Source organism: Homarus americanus, unplaced genomic scaffold (assembly GCF_018991925.1).
Source record: "Homarus americanus isolate GMGI-L3 unplaced genomic scaffold, GMGI_Hamer_2.0 scaffold4896, whole genome shotgun sequence".
In the NCBI taxonomy this organism is placed as follows: domain Eukaryota; kingdom Metazoa; phylum Arthropoda; class Malacostraca; order Decapoda; family Nephropidae; genus Homarus; species Homarus americanus.
Genome location: NW_024749657.1, coordinates 3,842,049 through 3,862,669, shown reverse-complemented (window position 1 = coordinate 3,862,669; position 20,621 = coordinate 3,842,049). Strand labels below are relative to the sequence as shown.

The following is a 20,621-nucleotide window of genomic DNA, read 5'->3' as shown; positions in this document are numbered from 1 at the left end:
AAACACAAATCAAAAGAAGAACTATGATGCGAGGTAAAGAAGGCTCCTATATGGCCTCTGTATTTAGATTTTTGTATGGTCTAACAATTGCCTTGATCCAACAACACACACACACACACACACACAGGTAACTCTAGCAACTATCTTATGACATGGAAAATGTTTTGTAAATTTATTTAAGGGACACTGTGGCTTCCCAATGGTATCAATAAATATTTTCCAGAACTTCACCAAGTTCAGCAAAACTTTATATAAAGTCAAGATCTACATAAATGTGGATTATGAAAGTCCTATAAAGTCAACATACAGGATATTGACTACAGTACTAACATTTTTAATAATGCTTGTGATAATTTACTTAAAATTTTCTTTATAAATTCAGCATTTAACAAGGGTCAGAAACCCCTTAAATTAAAATAAAGTATACTACAATGAAATTGAACTTTGGTATCAACAACTAAAATTAAAAAAACAATCCAGTTTTAATCATGAAAGTTATATGTCTGAAATTAAATGATCATCCATAGTAGTTTTCAGCAGACCAATCATCTAACAATGCCCCTGTACGGCACAGTACAGTATATAAAGAAATAGAGAAATGTCCCGCTACAAGTGTCACATCACACCCTTCTATCAAGTTACCACATCTGCTGGGGCACCTTTATGCTTATAAATTTCACACCTAAAGATTTAACACTGTAAATCATGAAGTGATTTGGGAGATTTTTCACATGGAAGAGAATGATCTGCTTGACACAATCATTTACTGTGATTAGCTTAAGAACAAACCAGTTGTTAAAAATCTGTTCCATTAAGCACAGCACTGTACAATATATTATTATTTTTTAATCATATACCAAAGGGAGTTACCGTATTTTGTCACAGACATACAAAATCCAAGAGCAGGTATTTTGAATGAAATTAAAGTGACCATATTTTCACCCCTTGACTGTCACAGGGCGGAAAAACTATTGCAGGTTGTGTGTCTGGTGTCGTGTGGCTGTTGACTACAAGTATTAACATTATTTTCATATAATTACTCTTATAAGATCAATAATGTTAAGAAATTACCTATTTTTGAATCCCCATAGTCATAGATAAGCTCTTTGTTGGATATATCTGAAACAGGGCCCAATTGAATAACTTGAGGTTTTGTTCACTGGGTTCACACCAAAACTGTCTATAGCAGGTTCCACAAACAATGCACATCAATGAAGAACCTCCTCCCTACTTCTGGTTAAACCTTCCCAATCTAATCCTCATTAATTATGTGACAAAGAAGAATCGAGGACCCCACACACTTTATATTTATTGTGTACCCAATTTAAGTTAAAACCCTGACAATATTTACGAAGAGAGAAGAAACCAATACTGAAGTCTTTCAAATATTAACTTACAACATTCTGTTCATCAAAACATTTAAATTCTTGAGCGAATGGTTTGCTACAACACCTGCATGATAATACAAAACGCATCGCCACACGTGAAACTGTTAAATTGTGTACATTACAATGATTATCTAAGACAGGGTGAAGTACAATGATGATTAGTCTCTTCAAACTTACTCATCTTCACATCCAAACATGTCATGGGTGATGTGCCATATTTATACAATAACTCTAAAATATGGCTTCCAGGTCAAGTGAACGATCCTGTTTCTTGCTGACTGAGTTGTATTGTACATTTACACACATCTTTAACCTTTACCTCTATACTTGTCTTTGAACTGGCACACCTCTACACTTGTCCTTGTTCTGGCAAACTTATCTTCTCTCCCAGAAAAATAGTTTACTATATTTCAATGGTAAAGGAAAACAAAGGTCATTGAATTATCATTTCACATGCATATGAACTTCAACAACATAACAGAACCAAAAGTCTGAATATCATAACAGTGCTAATCAAGCACCTGATTCATCAAAGCACTGATGACATAACATAAGAATGATGAGGCAGATAAAGAAAAGAAAAAGAAAATCATCTGGACAGAAATCCCTTCAGTTATGCCATAGATCAATGTTTAACTAAATCTCTGTATCTATAAACAAACACAATAATATGTCTACAACTGACGAATCTTGTCACAAACTATTCAGACTCTTTCTGCCAGAAGAAAATTGAGTGGATGGAATATGTTTTAGATAAAAAATCTATATCTTATCACTACTGTACTGACTACTGTACTCCATTTGCATGTTTTACCTAAGAATGGATAACATTTGTATGAGGGAATGGGAAGGGATAAAGGAAAGTTAATGTATGGAAAAATTATGAATTATAAACCTAATCCTGCATCTCAGGCCTTGCTATTTTAGTAAAATATTGTCATTTTTACAAGATAAAATAATTTACATCACAAATTTACCATCATTATTTACAAACTCTTGAGATCCTCTGTATACAAGTTTACATTTACAACACGACTGAAAATTTTGAGATCTTAGGCAATATTTCCAAGGAATTTATATTAAAATCTTTTTCTACCAGGAATCTGCATTGTCTTTTTTACAATGTTCATAATGAGATGCATGATGACTAATGTAACAGCAAACAGAAATGACCAGGTGACAGTAAGACAGAGGATAAGTGAAGGAAGAACACCTGAGAGAGAGTTACACACCACTTTCCCTAAGACTCAAAATTATCAACCATGTTGTGTATACCCACAAGTCAGTATGGCCAAATAGGGGTGTGGATGGCACCAGTCATCACAACACGCATCATGCAACATGCATTATTTCCACAATATATCAACCATTCAGGTCTCACAGCATCACACCTGATGCGACTTGCAAAGTTTTTTGAGATAATGTATAAACACCGTATGTATGCATGTACCACGTAACTTATGCTGCTCTGTATAAAAAAAATCTTCTTAAGATTTTTTTTGGGTGTTAAAAACTAGGTTTTTATATACAATTTACAAAGAGGGAATAATTTCCCTCTAATTATTTGTATATATAAATATATATATATATATATACACACACAACACCTTGATGCTCAAGGTTGTCAGAATCTATATAAGTAAAAATATACAAATAAACTGAATTTATTGTCTTGATATTTTCATGGACTAACACAGAGTATAAACTGCATATCTACAAGTACCTTGTACAGTAAAATACAACATGAAGTTTTCTTTTAACATCCATCACCATTCAAAATTAACATTAACCTATCATAATAAATCAAAATACACTAATGTGATTGTATAGTAAAGTGATTGACACGAATATGACTCTTTTAAACTTTTATACTCTACATACACCCCAATGGTTATGACATTATGATTCATTACAGACTTTAAGCTGTCTTTAAAGCATCCATGGCACTACCTGTTCCTTCACACTTATCATTAACCAATGTCTTGGAGCTCATTACTGGAAAAAAACAAACAAAAAAGACCAACTCTAAATATACATCATCATCGTTGTCACTATCACAGCTGACCCATGCAAGTGTGGAAAATGTCCATAAAAAAGTGCCGATGATATATATATATATATATATATATATATATATATATATATATATATATATATATATATATATATATATATATATATATATATATATATATATATATATATCTTGATAAAATCACACGTTTTCATTGATTTACATAATTTATAACTAACCCAGTACTCTGTCTGCTTCATGAGGTTTACTGAGCAGAATCTTTCCTAAAATAAACCCAACACAAACTGTGAATTATATAACTTTCTTAGATCCCTCTCACACCTTTCAGTAGCTCTCAGACTTCCCTCGACACAGCTATCCCAAATTATACTTAACCGAAGCCTCTCTTATAGATACTCAATGTACCTCATTATCATTACCCATACTGTAGATACACTGTACACTACTGTATTTAAGTAATGCAAATTCAGAGTCCCCAACAAGACCACTGATTTAACTGGGTCGATGAGGAGGGCAGGAAAATGAGGAAGAAGAGGTGAAAGGAAAGAGAAGTTAATTGGAAAATGAGGAAGTAAAAGAGGTGGAAGAAGAAAAAGAAATTAGAAAATTTGAAGAATGAGGAAGGATTTAAGTGGAGGAAAAACTTAAAAGAGGGATGTGGAAGGAAGGAATAATGATGATGAGTTGTTTATTTGTGTTACACTGAGGCCAGAACTTTCTTAAATGACAACTCCATGTGAAAATAACTCTTCTACTTGACACCCAAAGATTTCAAAGTCTAATGTCAACGACACACTTTCCTGCCCCCCCCCGTAATGAAAAATTTATACTTTGCATCAAGAACCTTACACCATTGGAATACTTGTAATATCACACTTGGCATTGGCAAGAAAACAGTAGGTGAGTGAACGGCCGATAAATTGCTATGCATAATCTTAATAATCTCAAGGTCCATTCGCTACAAAAAAAAAATCATAATAAAATTGTCTTAATTATAAACAACCATTTACTGTATATAATGTTAATTAATCGAAGTCGCTAATAGATTCCCTGTGATGTATTTTTAAAGAAGAAAATATCTGATAACCACCAGTCTGGGAGAGTTTGGGGGACATGGCCGGTGTGGTCAGTTATGGGAGATACATTCTGACTGATATCAAACTAATTCTTTTGACTTTATTTCTAATTTGTAATGTATTGTGAGATTCTTACTTAAATTTACACTATGTAAAGTTGCTGACACAAAATCTTAACCTGTAGCTGTAGTGAAGCAACTTTACCTGCCTTGTTAATTATTGTGGGTATCAGCACTACGTCAGGTGGTTACTTTTGTAAGATATTGTCCTAAATCTTTCTGAATAATTCTTTGTATCATGGAAAATACACTAAAGAAGGGGGACTGGGGCTGGCCTATAAATGTAGTTGGAAACTGTTCATCACCAATCTAAGTTTTCCTCAAGTTACTGATTAAAACAACTTCTTACTGTTAGAGACGGAGTAATGCTCGCCTCCAGTGTCCTTAACAGGTAGTCAAGCCTATGGGACCCACTTTCACATGAACTACCTTTCTACAATAAAAAATTTAATAAATGAAGGACAGATATTCAATATGAATATTGGTGAAAGTATAGTAATTGAGACAAGGCTTAATATTCAGTGTTGTCTCTCCCCCACACAATGAACTATACATTTTTTAAACACATCACCACCAACTTAAAGATGTATTTTTCATCATCCAATGTTTGAATTATAGTAGCAGTTAGAGCAAGGTGATGCATGAACATTTTCTCTTAAGGATTTATAATTCCTCAGGTTCACTATAAAAAGATCTTCACATTGTCACCTGTACAGTCCCAACAGAGCAGCATAAACTACAAATACCTAACTTTACCTTTCAACAGGAATAATTGTGATAGGTCAACATTACCCGCAATTACAGCAAACAACCTGATTACCGAATACAGTACACTGAGAATTTGGTTCTTTCAATTGTACACTATTAATAACATATGGCAGACACATCAACAAATTTTTCTGTTTAAGATGATAATTACACTTTTCAAACATTTCTTTCTTTCAAGGAGTTCTGTTTAACACCACCTATGCTTGGTTCTTGTGTCCCGTCACACAAGCATGAGGCATCATGACTACTATGAAAGACTTTTGATTAACAACATTTTAAATTGTTTTTTCCAATTATACAGTATCTTCTAATCTTTTGATTTTCTACTTTGCTATTTTGTAGTAATCCTCTTCAGGTTTTCAAAAAACCCCATTCAAAAACAAGAGAAAACACTGTGTTCCTCCCTCACTAAAGTACACTGAAAGACTTTGTGCTTTAATTATAAAAGAGCAAATTAATCAGCAGTGGAAAACCTTTGCAACTTATATCTTTGGTGATTTTAAAATCTTGCTCTTCTCTGTTTTCCTCACAATACACAGTTCCCCTCAGAAAGCAGAAGCAAGTACATTTAACAATGAAAAATCTTATATTTCTTTGGACATGGAAAATGAATTAGCACAAACAATCTTATCAAAGTACAATACCAAAACAATTGGACTTTTAAAAGAAACAAGATCAGAATAAGTTACTCCAACAAATACCATGTACTGTACAATAATGAATCCTGATTATTGTCCCAAAAGCACAACGCTGCTGCTCAACTAACAGACTAAAGACAGCCAGAAAAGCAAACAACCTTGCCTTGGGCTGCTGTGTTTCACCAGACTAGCTGTTGTGGTACCTGACAAACCAACTAGTGAAGCATTTTATGAATCTTGAGGATTTTACCTAATCGTTGCTTAGCTGTTGCCATCCCCTTTCTTGGCTTGTTTGAAACTGGAAAAAAACAAACATTAAGTACAATAATAATAATTTAACTACATGTTGTAATTGTAATTAGTGTATTGTATGTTGTAATAAAGGGTGTTGCAACTATAATTAAGGGAATTGATCTAATAATTGAAACTTTGACCTTCCCCAACAGCTATAAGGAAAGATTCTACATTTATTTTTCACCTATACTCCCGCCCCACTTTAAGACAGGTGAATATTGATACAGAAGCCTCAAAGAATTATGACAAAAAAAAGGGAGTGAAGACCTGGGGTATGATAAATTTAAAAAGTAACAAGAAAAGGCAAAAAAACGGGTAGAAATACACACACACTACTTAGCTATTCCCTGAGTTACTATAAAACACATGAACCAAACTCTTATACTGTACTCACTTTTACTAATTCCCTTGAGGCCAGCACCCCCTGAGGAGGTACTTGGTTGAGAGTCTAAGCTCCGCTGCTTTTTCCGGTGGTACGCTCTCTTGGCTGCCTGTTGGGGGCGTTAGAAAATAATGGCTGATAACAAGGTCAATACATTTAGAAATCTTGGTTACATTTGCAAACACTGCAGATGTAACCCACCAGACTTCAAAATAATGTTATAACTAAAATATACATAGACGTATTTGCAAATGTTCTTATCACGTTAATGGTCCCAGAAGACACAAAACAGTACACAACTTCCAATAAAGTTAATAATTATCATAATATAACCTGTTCTAGATCTGAGACTCACTGGTAAGTTTTGTCGTCTTGCTGCTGCCTGTTCTAGTCCCTTCTCTACCGCTTGTCTCCGGACCCCCTGCCTCATGGGTCGTTCTGGCCGTGGTCCCTGAACTCTTACGCGGGCTTTGGGGTTCCAAGCCTCATCTTCTTTCTTCTTACCCCGAGGTTTGAAGACAGGAAAGTCCTCATCATCAGATATGTCAAGGGTTGGATACACTGTAAAAAGAAGCATCAGGTAACTACAGCTTTCACTCATGAATATTCTTCTCTTAACACATGATACACTATAACATAAGTTCCCAGATTTGGTTGTAAGAGCCAATTAAATACCTACTGGGTCGTACAAGAGGGCCCAGAGTATAATGTGTCAAATTAATTACGTTACCTTTTCTGTACATTTATCCAGGAATTATACACTGTACTCATGCTTGTTACCTCTAGTCATGAAACCTATCAGTCACAAGCATTACCCTGGTAGAGTTTATACACACAGACAAGTAATAGGAATATAATTTTTTAGTTATATCACACCAAATCCTCTTCCATTTTCACCACTATATTTTCTGGATCTTCTTGGCAAACCTTCTTTACACGACCACAGTGTAGCAAATGGTGATTAGATCAAGTCAGCTGATAGTGGTGGAGGAGGGTGAACACTGCCCCCACCATCACTTCATCCAGAAAAGTCTTACCAGAGGTGTGACTCTGGTCAACACGTACAATACTATACCATATCATTAAATGAGAAAATTTTACATGACTCACCATAATCTTCATCCTGATGAACTTTGCTCATGTGTTCATCATCGTCGTACCGCCGTCTGGCTTTTGGTTGGCGGGAGTTAGCTGAACTTAGTTTTCTGGAGGGAGTGCGTCCACTGGGAACAACACGGCTCATACTCAGCATCCCTGCGATGGCTTCTCTAGTGGACGGTGACGCCCGCCCACTTTCACTGCTACGTCAAGTAAGAGATGACAGGAATATATAAACAAATGAAGATGAAACTTCAAGCTACATCAAAAACAGTACATCTCTTTTTATATTATATAAACAATCAGCAAGACACAATTATTATAACCCCCTCTACTGACCTCATCATGTAGTCAGCAAAGGTAATGATGATGCCTTTGGAAAACACAGCTCATAATAGTAACATCAACACAACTTACTCCAATTCATCTATACGTGCAGGAGAATCTTCATTAAAGTCTGGGGCATAAGCTGACGCTCTGAGGAGTTCATCAATACCGTTGTGGGCCGTGTTGTGTGACGGTGCTACTTCCACTTCCTCTGCCACATCGACTGTCTCACCACACACTACTTCTGCTCCTGTCACTATATTAAAACAGATAAATAAATTAGTGATGATGTCCCTCCAGGCAAATCTGATGGAAATATCAAATAAAAGTCACACCAAAAACTTTCTTCGGTAAAACCTTTCCAAATCATAATACTAAAAGATCATGTCATGTTAGAGGTTTTGTCGCTTTTCTGTAAGACTGCCTTCTGACTAGTGATGTATAGTTTAGTTATGTTTCCTCACTAATACGTCACCTCCTCCTCACAGATGATCAGCTCTTTACAATTTGCTATCCAACCAAAACAGTGAATAACAAATAAACAAATAGTGTTGTAATATCTACAGAACACTCACAACTGAGCTTTATCTTCAGAGGTTCTTGAGGTTGAAGACGAACACCTTTACGACGAGGCGTTTCATCTATCATAAGGCCAGAAGGTTCCCGCTCATCGCTGTCACCGTCCTCGTGGAAGTCGTACACTGACTCATTGTGTTGTTTTATTTCCGTAGTGTCACTCCTGTGAGGGAAATTAAATATATATTATACGGTACACACTACATCTCACACGCACACACACACACAAAAAAAATATATATTTCATTATTTTTTGATGATGTTAATGATGATGATTATTACACATTCTTTCTTCATTTCCATTTATTCCTTAGAGGTCATATCTCCCCAGACACCTCTTCAGTGTCACCAACTCCTGTACATAAATCCCGAATTATTTACACACTATCACTCACATAATACAATACTTTGATTAAATTTTTTCCCTAACCCTATTTTTACCTTATCATTCCCTGGTGCATATGTTCTCTCTGTAATCCACCTTTCCATTCCCTCCCAACCTTTAGAATGACCCATCCATCATGTTCTACAGCCTACTCCACCACACAGCTCCACATCTCAACATTCACCACCGATAACTCCATTTGTTCTCCCCCTTTCCACAACACATTTAACTTTACTCCCTTCACTTGTCCCCAACTCACCTTTCCTTTGACTCTTAGCTTTCTTTAGAACACTAAGGATATTAAGGTTCATTTTATTCATAATAGTTTCAATCCTCCCTCTTTGTATCACCCTCACCACAACCACACATCATCAAATACAGGTACCTCAATTTTACTACTTTTTTTTTTTTTGAGGGGGAGGAGTGGGTAACAATGTATGGTAGAGTGATTATTAGTTATTAACCCCAAGGTGCCAATCTGAGAGAGGTACATGAATTTCACCATTCATCTTGAGTGGTGAAATTTCTCCTACATTCACTTCCCAAATGCTCTGTACAAGTATTATTTATAGGAAAATTTTTCCAAATTTCTTCCAAGTTGTTAGGTTACTCCCCCTCCCTCACATCAGGAACCCAGCACAGTAGTCAGATAGAGACCTGTTTACCAGTGTACATGTATGTCTTATTTAGCAAACCAGAAAAACTTCAACTTTATTACAATTCCAACTCAAGAGAAATTAAATACATTAATACTTTTAGGAAAATAAAAGGAACAAGATAAAGCAAAGATGTAAAAGAAGAAGGAAAGACTGAAGAGTATAGGATAATGAACATAAATGAATGGCATCACAGCTAAAGGTTCCCATCTTGGGGTGGTTTTCTCTACAGTAATCTGGAAAATAATTACTGTGTTACTACTTCAGTGTAGTGATGTCTAAAAAAGAAACAAGGAAAACATTACAATCACTAATACAAAGAACTAAAAACCAAGAGTTACGAACTCGAGTTTAACTCTGACTGTGGTCACAGTTGTTGGTGTTGTGGACATGTCAGAGTCAGTGCTGCCTGTGCGTCCAAATTTCAACCGTACACCAGCAGGATCTACTAACTTGTAGGGGGTTATTCCTGGACTGTCTGACCAATCATATTCAGTTCTGAAAAACAAACACAAACACTTTGAGGCAAAATATATACTGTATCATCGTATTAAAGCAAAAAATATTTTAAAGCAAAGGGTAAAATTTGGGTTAAAATTCAACCAAAGACAAAATTACTATAATAATGGCACAATCCCTCTGATCACTTACTTAACATTGCTGGGATACTCGTTCTTGAACTGAGGATACTCCGGGTCATGAGGTGGAGTACCACTCATCCCATAATCTGAGGATGTGAAGCCCAGGCCATATGGATAGGTCGCAGTTTTGGGGAGAGTCAGTTTGAGTGTTCGCTGTTGGTCATCTGTTATAGTTGTAATGTCTGAACTCCCAATTTCCACCTGAAAGGACGAGAAAAGAAGAGAGTGTAAAATATATTTAAATATGGCTAAGAACATTAAAGAAGTACATGTTCACTTCTGGAGTTTATCAATTCATTAAATGGGATAAAACTGAACCACACCATCCACCAGTTACAGTATAGTGCCACAAGATATTTCAGCACCTTACCCTTTCACTATAGGGACACCACTATTAATATTTTATTTGGCTCATGACAGACAATTTCATTCGGCTCAGAGGGGACCCCATACATAAGGGGTTAAATATATGGTTGAGAATACGTAATAAGATAAGACAAATATACTGTCTGAAATCCATTAAAAGTGAGCAGGATATGATAGTTAAATGAAGCAAGATGCTGAAAACTTTGCAGAAAGATCCAGAAAACCAAGTCGAAGATCACAAGAAAATTTACAAAGGCCACAAGAGGGATGACATTCCAAGGTTTGTGTACTCCAAATATTAGGTAAGTTTCATATAGCAAATTCAAGAATCACATCAAGTATGAATCACGAACTTACTTGAGGCGAGTTGACCTTGAGAACTTTGACCTTTCTATCAGGCAACCTCTCCTCCAGTACATTATTGAAGCTGGTTAGATTGGTGTAGTCAATGAAGTCGTCCGCTAAAACTTTCTTCTTTCTTCGTTTGGACTCGCGTTCTGGTTTGGGTGGATTTAGAGCAATTACTTGTTTCTCAGCGCACCGAATTTCTCTCTGTAGATCTTTAAACAATTTTAATGGATGGATTCCTGGAGGTACTGGTTCAAGCCCACCTCTGCCATTCTGAAGTGAGACAAAAATCGATTAGAAACAAATTAACTTTAACAGACAAAAACTATAAATAACTTTAACAATACACAAAATCTAAAAGTATAAAAAAGTAAATAAAAAAACCTATATTACCGCACTATCACCACTGTAGGGGGTAGTCAACGGCACAGAAATTAAGTACACCGAAAACAAAAATAAAAAGACGATCACGCACATTCAGACTAAAACCACACAACACACTACAGAAATTATCATAAGACCGACACTCTCTATTATGTCTCTCTATCTTTCAAGCATGCATGTACACACACAAAAAAACGAGTAAACAAATAAGATGAAACTCCATTAATTACACAATCCAACTTCAAAACAAACACAATCCAACTTCAAAACAAACACAAGTCCAAAAGTGTCAGCCGCACCTCTCCTCCCCATTGTCTGAGAGCCGCTGACAGGGAACGTGCACCGGCGATCATGATTGGCGGGACTCTTGTGCCAGCTGCCCCCATATCCCGCAGTTCCATAACTAATCTGGTGGCGGCGTACCAACACACGCTCTCGTAGTGGGGAAATCTGAACTTTTCCGGAGCGTTGATCTGTTTCTCAATCTCATAAATCCTGGAATAACAAACAAGACATTTATCGAGGAAACATTTTAACTTACCCGGTATACAATCAATAATGTACATGACTTCCTCCCTAGAAAATACTAAGCTGATCTTGACGACCTCATTTACAACATAGATTAGAAATAGTGATTTTTTTTTTTAGTTTTTACTCTTATCAAGCCTTTGTTGTTCTATTTCATACCACAAACACATATGAAAATAAGAAACGAAGAAAAAAGTTGACCTTAAAGACCACAGTCCACTCGACAATGTATCCCACCTCCATGCAACTTCAGGACAGAGTAAACGGATTTGTTCCATAGACATAATGTGCAACCCAGAGCCCAATCTATTTTCTGTGCTATTTCGGTGACTGTTGGCATATGTTACATGACACTAAGTGACTGTGGAAAGGTAATACCACAGAAGAAAACATTTATTACATTAGCCAGAATGATTGAATGAAATGAGTGAAGATTGTGTGAGTGTGCGTGTGTGTGTGATTCTGACTAGCTTGGGTTACAGTGCAAAAAAGGTTCATAGAATAAAGAAAAATCTAATTGGCACATCCAAATACATCTGAGAGAGTGTCTTTATCCATGGAGATTTGAGATAAAGGAAATATATAGTGGAATCTATCCATGAGCCATCATAATTCTATACAATCAAGGATAGTGACTCCAGAATTCCACTGTTTATATCAACATACACTGTGTATAAATGCTTGAATTTACACTACAGTAATACAAATGTTTAAAATATCAGTTACCACTAACATACAGTATCATAATGTACAAAGTCTGATGATGAGTACTTACTGAAGCTCGAGTTCAATGTTATGAGAATGAAGAAAGTTTCCACCGAACACAAGAGTATCTGTAGGCGTGAGGACTGCATGGATCCAACCAGTGGGGATGAACAGTGTTTCTCCGGCCCGCACCACACACCGGTAACACGTGTCAACCTGGACGAGCAAAACAAAGGTCTAATACAACAATAAATGTAACCCATAAACAGTAATAATATACTGTACTAGGACACAATAATGGTATCCAACTGACTCTGATGACTTTTACACCCAGGCTGAAGTGTTCCTTGCTAGCTCTATCTATGTCCTTATTATTACAGGTAGCTAACACTCCAACAACAAGCTCTTACCTGGTCACCAAAAAACATCTCTGACTGGTTGTTCGCCTTCATCCATCTCTGATACAAGGTAAGGTTGGCTGCTGTTGGTTTAATCAGGTAAAAAACTTTTTCTCCCTGAAATAAGAGAAAAAAGTTCTGATATTGATGATATTCTATTCTCTTTTACCGCGATATCTTCAACAATAGTGAATAGTGCACATGTTAACCAGATAAAAATGGGGAGAAATTAATGATTGTAAACATAGCTTACAAGCTGACAAGAGATAGAGAAACACTTACCCAGAGTACATGATACCACACGGACGTCCCCCCAAAGTCTATGTGAAAGTCTGTGTAAGAATTCTCTACACCTATAAGGGCATATTTAGAAACATTAGGACGGGCGAGAGGCGGGCCGGGTGGAGGATCCGTCGGCCACGAACTCGTCACCCAACACAATTTGCGGACAATATAGGGCGGCTCCACTAGTTGACTCAGGCTGTAAGAGAGAACGACAACTGACAACAGGAAACAAGACAATAAAATATACAACTCATAAAATACAATAAAATAGACAACTTATACAATAAAAATACACGACTCATACTATAAAATACGCAACTAGTTTAATGAAATCTGAACCGTAAAATTTCCCAATGCCAAAAATGGACCATTACTAAAAGATAGGTGTTACCCAATTACAATTCGCCAGGACTCTAGACACAAGCAAGATGGCCTCTGTGAAATGACAGGGAGTAAACCAATTAGGAGCCATTGTAAAAAGAGGAAAAAAGAGCATATTAACAAATAATCCACAAGAGCATTAAGAATAAATACCAATATAAATGAATGGAGAATAAGAGTGAGCATACAGTGAAACCTCCATATAACGAACTATATAGAGATGAAAGTCCGTTATATCGAGAGTTTGTTAGAGGTGAAACCCCCATCTAACGGACTAAATAGAGATGAAAGTCCGTTATATCGAGGTTCCATTAGATGTGAAACTCCCATCTAACGGACTAAATAAAGATGAAAGTTCGTTATATGGAAGTTTCACTGTATTTAAGTCACGACTCAGTTCCTCTACATTAAGTAAGAAAAAGGTTTAGAAATCACTGCAAACAAGATCCACTGATGTCTTACTGAAGCACAATATATAAAGTTAAAAAGACTTAATTCACTCACCTGGTATTAGAAAACTCAAGACTAATGAGGTTAAGGACTGTCGTTCTGGCGGGACTGAGAAAATATTCTATAAACTCGTGTAGCTGCATCTTGACGTCCGTTTGTCTCTGTACATCAATGACATCCACCTCATGTTCCGACCCTGAGGATGAACGAAGGGATGAATGAGAAGGGACCTAACTTACCCTAATCTAACCTACCCTAACCTACCTTAACCTAATCTTCCATAATTTAACCTAACCATGTTTCTCCCATATTCTAAAGGAAAGCAAGTGGCTAATGCTCCACTGAACATTGACACATTAAAACAGAACACTTCATTAACAGTTTCAACCAATACTTGCACACCTTCAACGTTTTATGCGGTGGTATTATCAGCTGTCTAATAAAGGATACCTCTGTTTGGGTTACAATAAGAATGTCACTTCAAGAGAGAGAATCATATATTAGAAGAATGCAAATTGCAAACAAGATGTCGGTTCCCTCAGATATTCATTGGTGTTCCTAAAACTTACCGACATAATTCTCGACATCCAGGACATTGAAGGAGTCGTGGGGTACTATGAGATCAAGTCCATTTCTATCTTCAACCAATATGGGTTTGGTGAATCCATTTGCAACAATATATGGCAGTGTAAGCTGTTGTCCTCTGAGTCGACAAACCACATCTTCACAGCTGGAAAGAAAAGAAAATCAACGGTGAAAAAGAGAAGAGATGAATGATTCAGTTAGTGATGTATCAAAGGAACCTGGATGTCTTGGCTTTTATTAAAATGAAGTAGAAGGGCAAAGAAAAAATCTGATAGGGACAGGTGAACGGTGTAAAGGCAGAAGTGTGTGTGAAAGGGTGAGAGCCATAGAGTGTGTGGCAGAGGTATGGGAAGATGAAATGTGGAGTTACATGGCAGTGCAAGAGAATATGTCACAAGAATATTATCAAACAAATTAAACCTTTGACAGAAAGAGTAAGGTAAGCAGTAAGTAAAGATTTATCAGCAACATGTGATGATGTAGGTGGGTGATGAGAAGACCAAGATGGTGATGGAAGGCTGGGGTGAGGGTCAGGGATATCCAGGCAACAGCTGTGTGGGTGGAGGTGGGGGAAGCATGGCATTGAGTGATACTTGGGGGGTAATACATTATGCTGATACATAATACCAGTCTCTTAAATGCCAGTAATTAAAATAAATAAATAAATAAATAAATAAATAAATATATATATATATATATATATATATATATATATATATATATATATATATATATATATATATATATATATATATATATATATATATATATATATATATATATATATATATATATATATATATATATATATATATATATATATATATATATATATATATGCATGTATTGTACATCTATACTATACATACCTGGGGAAATGTCTGGTTTTGAGTTCTTTAATGAAAACTTGCGTGCCTGTCTGGACTGGTTTGGAAGCAGCATCAGTCTCGGAGTAGTCGTGGCGGTGCCAATTTAGACGTGCTTTTACTGGAAGGCAAATCAAACATTTTACACAATCAGCTAACACCTCGTTATAACCCAACTCCTCCTGGTAAATTTCTTCACAAGAGTATATAAAGTTGTCTAAACTGGGGACACACTAACACTGGATCAAGCCTCTACTTCACACCTACAAGATGTATACTGTATTGTGCTGGTTATAAATACAGTAGTCTCATTGTTTATATATAAATTACAAGGCTGTAGAGATACACCAGAAGGCAAGAGGTACTGGCAGTCCTTCTACAGTACTGTATAGCAGTGATCAGACTTATCGTTATCTCATTAGTCTCTCCAACCACAGGTAAGGGGCCAAGTGGAAATAAGCTTTTAATAGTCCCTTTTAGATGATCCTTATCTGAATCAACCTACTGTTTACGGCTGTAGAGAAACCTACATTACCTACATACATGGTGAACCAATGTAAACTTATATGATGATTTACCCCCAAAAATACCCATCTATTTATCTACCAGGGAGGGAAGCAATGGGGGACAAATGTAAAGATAAATTTTAAGAAAGTGGGAAGGTGACATTCTTACGCTGGGTGGACATGAACAGTGTGTATACTGTACTGCACTTTTCATTGATTCATACAAACAATGTAAAGAGAGTAGACATGAAAACATTTTTTATAATAACTGATTAAGCCTGTTCAGTAGATGATAACATGGCTGCTGGTAACTTAAACATAAAACACCAAGTACTGTACAGTATAAAGTGACTCACAAACAGATGGTCCGTTGTAAGCTTCACAGCGTGGACAGTGAAACCTGTCGATATCTACTGCCTGATATTCTCTTACTCCAACACATCTGTAACACAAGAAACACATTAACCTTATCTCAATAACAATGAATATGAGACAATGATAATACTGTAAACAGACAGATGGAACCTTAAGTGTTCATAATACAAACTGTAGACATAGAAATAAGTAACTATTATAACCTGCCAGAACTGTTCTTTACCGACTATAGGAAACAAGAGACATTACCACCAGATAAACGCAGGTGTAAATACTGTAACTACAAACACTGGCTTCCACCTTACACATGTGGGCATGAGTTATGAACAGCACACTACAATCCTTTGGTGGTGAGGCTATAAAAGTGTAGCTATCTGGTTTCCCTGCAATATCTTATCTGGATGAATACTGTACTGTATGTAGCCTAGCTAATGAGCCTAACTGTTGATGGTCAGCTGAGGACAGATCAGCAGACTAACAGGGAGAGTATAGTACTGTAGTCTAGGGATCCCACAACTTCAGTGCAGAGTCCTAACTGGTGTATGATATGTTTCTGTTCTTCTGAAAACAAAAGCCATAATAATGCTGTAGTAACATACACCTTCACCAGTCCTAACCCTGAGTCTCCCCCAGTTCCCCTCCCCAAACACTTTTAGTGAAATGGAAAATACAATACTGTAGTGAAATATAAACACATCTCCACAAGCTTTCTCCTTAAAGTTAAACAAATCTTTCTAATCAGTACACATCATGGCTCTATTCCCCTTCAACTCATAAGGCAATACTGGCACACAATAACATGAAAACAGAAAATACCACCACAAAATTTGTCCCTCAATGGTAAGCACCAGGCAGTCATGGTCAGTCTCATAGTTACTGTTCATAAAACTATTGCTTGTACAGTACAGTAGGCTCACTGTAGTTTCCTCCATTCTTATGTTCTTATGTAATTGTGAAACATCATGCACTCAACACGTACTGTATCTCACAACATTTCACATTCTCAAACTGGGATAAAACAAAGTAGCTACATCAATTTGAATGTTGACATGGAATAGTATTGGTTGGGGTCTGGAGTTGGTGTGTTGATCACTTTGAGACGTGATAAGAGTTGTGCTGCCAGGAGGCTTGGTGGGCAGACACAGCTGAGTGTTGGGGTGATCATCAAACAGGCAATGACCAACTGTAACGTGGGAATGGGATATAAGTATAACCCCATTTATTTACAAAATACTCTAACAAAATCCCAAATACTACTATAGTTAATCTTTATAACTAACCATGGTCATTTTTTCAATCATTAACTGGTGTCCAGCTGTTAAGATCAACACCCACATGTGCAGTGAGAGACCACCTGTCACCCAGGCTGTGAAGTAAGTCAGGTCTGAGTAAGTGGTGCATGGTAACGTTTCTAAAACTGATAACACTGATGATGGTAACTTCCACGAATAACCAATAGATTTTTTTTTTAATTTGTCAACACCAAGAGTTTCCTATCTCTATACAGTACCTGTATAAGTTAGAAAAGAAACAATTTATGAAAAAAACAATTTCCCCCAACAAACTCTGCCTCAGTAAGTAAACAGCTGTAGTAAATAAAACAAAGTGTACTGTACTAAAGTATGTCAGTTTCCCCTGCACCACTGCCTATCTTTGCACCTTTCGTAGCTCACCAGATTAATAAGGCAGTGGCTACACTCCCGGTCACGGCAAAATAGCCTGACAGGCTGTTTTGGGCTATTTTCCCAGTCCATTATTTATGTAACACAATTATATAACAGTACTTACAGGTATTATCAACCACATATTACTAATTAAGTTATCCTAACCAACCAAACATACCTAACTTAACCTAACCCTACAGGATATCAGGATACTCACACCATCAGAAACGGGACATCAGGAAACTCACATCATCAGAAACAGAACATCAGAACACTCATACCATCAGAAACGGGATATCAGAACACTCACACCCGCCAAACAACGCCTGGCTGACGGTCTGCCTCTAACCACATGTAAACCTCCTTAACTTCAGACTGATAATGTTAACTCATCATATGGTTAATAGTGAAGTTTAACCCATGGGGAGTATACGAGCAGAAATTATAGGTAAACGTCAATAATATCCCAGCCATGACACATCTACCGGGATATAATAAGGGTTATAGGTGGTTATAGTCGCCAAAAGTTATACATTTTACATACGATAAGACTTTGAGTGCCTACGTGACAAGTTATCTTTACGTGTACCTACCGTAAAATATACACCTAATCACTCTTTTTCCACACTACACTTGTTATATTTCACGATGAACTCTTTTCTAGCGAGAGGAATGAGTTTAGAATAAGAGTAAATAGGTTAAATAAGAGTTAGTTATGTTAGTACAGGGTGACTGCTTCAGCCTCCAGCACAAGAGTGACGACGGTTCTCGCTATTTAACACTGAAACATCCTCAACTTTACCAATTTTCTTGTTCATTATCAACCGTATGCTTACCTTCCGTGAAACCAGTCTTTACAAATATCACATTGTATCATAAAACGGGACAAATCCGTTGATTGTCCACATAAACAATAAATAACGTCCAACGCCATTTTGCTCAAAACAACACACATCTGGTATATATAACACATGAATTTTTATATGCGTAGTAAAATAATATATACCAAATTTGTTCTAATGCTTCAATATCATGATAATATTATATATGAGAAAAATTTGATAGTAAAAGTAATTTAAAGATAATAAATAATACTCTATATAGCGGATGTTGCGTCAAAGTTAACACAGAAGGTAATTATTCTCTGTAATATTTCTGAAAACTTTGGGAAAATATTTAAGTAAACAGTGACAAATACGTGTTTAAACATTTAACATCCTTATTTTATCTTTAGTTTCTTACATTTACCATATTTACAGCTTTCGTGAAGATATATTAACAACTTTATACTTACACGATAAAATTTCGCTCTGACAAAACTTCTTTATTACAATTAACTTTAAGATATTTAAACCTTGTGATAATTATTTAATACTTTTCATATCGCTAAGGCTGGTTCTTATCGGTTTGAAGTAGTTTTACATTCTAACTTCGAAAATATATATAGTTTTGGGAGACACTAATAAAAAGTGCTGGGATAGAGGTAATAATCCCAGCCTCGTCACCTCTACGAGTCAGCAAAAAATAAATGTGAAAATTAATTTGTAATGGCAATGCAAAAACCTACAGTCCCAAGAAGAAGGGGTAGATTCTTTAAATATACAATATTATAAAAAAAACCAACAGAATATGCCGCAAGAAACACCAAATTAGCATTACTTTTTTTTTTTACATTTTCATCCTAACGTAATGAAACCTAACCTAACTTAAGTAATTTAATCATTAACAACTTAACCTATAACTAATGTAGCCTAGCATTTTAAAGTTTTAGCAACGTAGCCTAGTGTAATGTAGCATAGCTTATAACCTAACCTAGTCTGACTTAACTGAAGCAAGTGTCTTAACGTTTAGTTGCCTTAAATTGGTTAAGATAACTTAATTAGTAATTCGGTTGGTGCCATAAATGCAATATAGTTTTTCTAGTGGTTTTTTTTACTTTCAACTTCCGCTAAGGGCGTCACAGATGAGAATATACATTAAAATACTCCTGTTGACCTTATTCACACAGGATGGGAGGCCTCGGTCCATACCTGTTGTCCACATATATTAACAACAGGGAACCAGTCTACTACAGCCGGACCCTCGGAAATTTGTGAAGGTTTCAGATGACGAACAAAAGTTAGGTTAGTTTAGCAATTGTTAGGTCATAAAATGTTAAATATACTTATTTTACATTTAATTTAGTTATGAATGATGGTCAATTTATAGTCGAGAACAAAATTCGATATTGTTTTATGTTGATTTGTCTCCGCGGGATTTACACTCCTCATTCCGCACGCCGTAATTTTTAATCTTTTATCTTTTTCGCCACTGATTAGCTCGTTAGCCACTAGAGCCGTCCGTCACGTTTCTGTTGGAAGTGTCGTCACAAGTCACAACACTCTCTGGCAGATTGTTTCAACGGTTTTCAATTCCCATCCCGAAAATGTTTGCCTTAATCATTTTCCGAACTTGTGG

General features: G+C 36.2%; 1 protein-coding gene across 2 annotated transcripts; it reads right to left on the bottom strand.

Annotated features, from left to right (window-relative positions):
• Positions 1–4,788: 4,788 nt before the first annotated feature.
• LOC121853687 (lysine-specific demethylase 7B-like) lies at positions 4,789–19,103 on the bottom strand. Of its 2 annotated transcripts, none has more exons than XM_042348027.1 (18): positions 19,001–19,103; positions 16,482–16,567; positions 15,623–15,740; positions 14,738–14,898; positions 14,223–14,364; positions 13,335–13,533; positions 13,065–13,169; positions 12,725–12,870; positions 11,721–11,916; positions 11,047–11,310; positions 10,334–10,524; positions 10,028–10,180; positions 8,641–8,804; positions 8,156–8,321; positions 7,751–7,941; positions 6,996–7,201; positions 6,653–6,749; positions 4,789–6,262 (listed from the first exon to the last, which is right to left on the bottom strand). In XM_042348027.1, the coding sequence occupies exons 1-18, from the start codon at positions 19,096–19,098 to the stop codon at positions 6,180–6,182; spliced, it is 2,766 nt and encodes a 921-aa protein (XP_042203961.1). In that variant the 5' UTR covers positions 19,099–19,103; the 3' UTR covers positions 4,789–6,179. The 2 variants fall into 2 exon arrangements, with proteins under 2 accessions (XP_042203961.1, XP_042203962.1); XM_042348028.1 differs by having other exon boundaries at positions 10,136–10,180.
• Between the last annotated feature and the right edge of the window lie 1,518 nt (positions 19,104–20,621).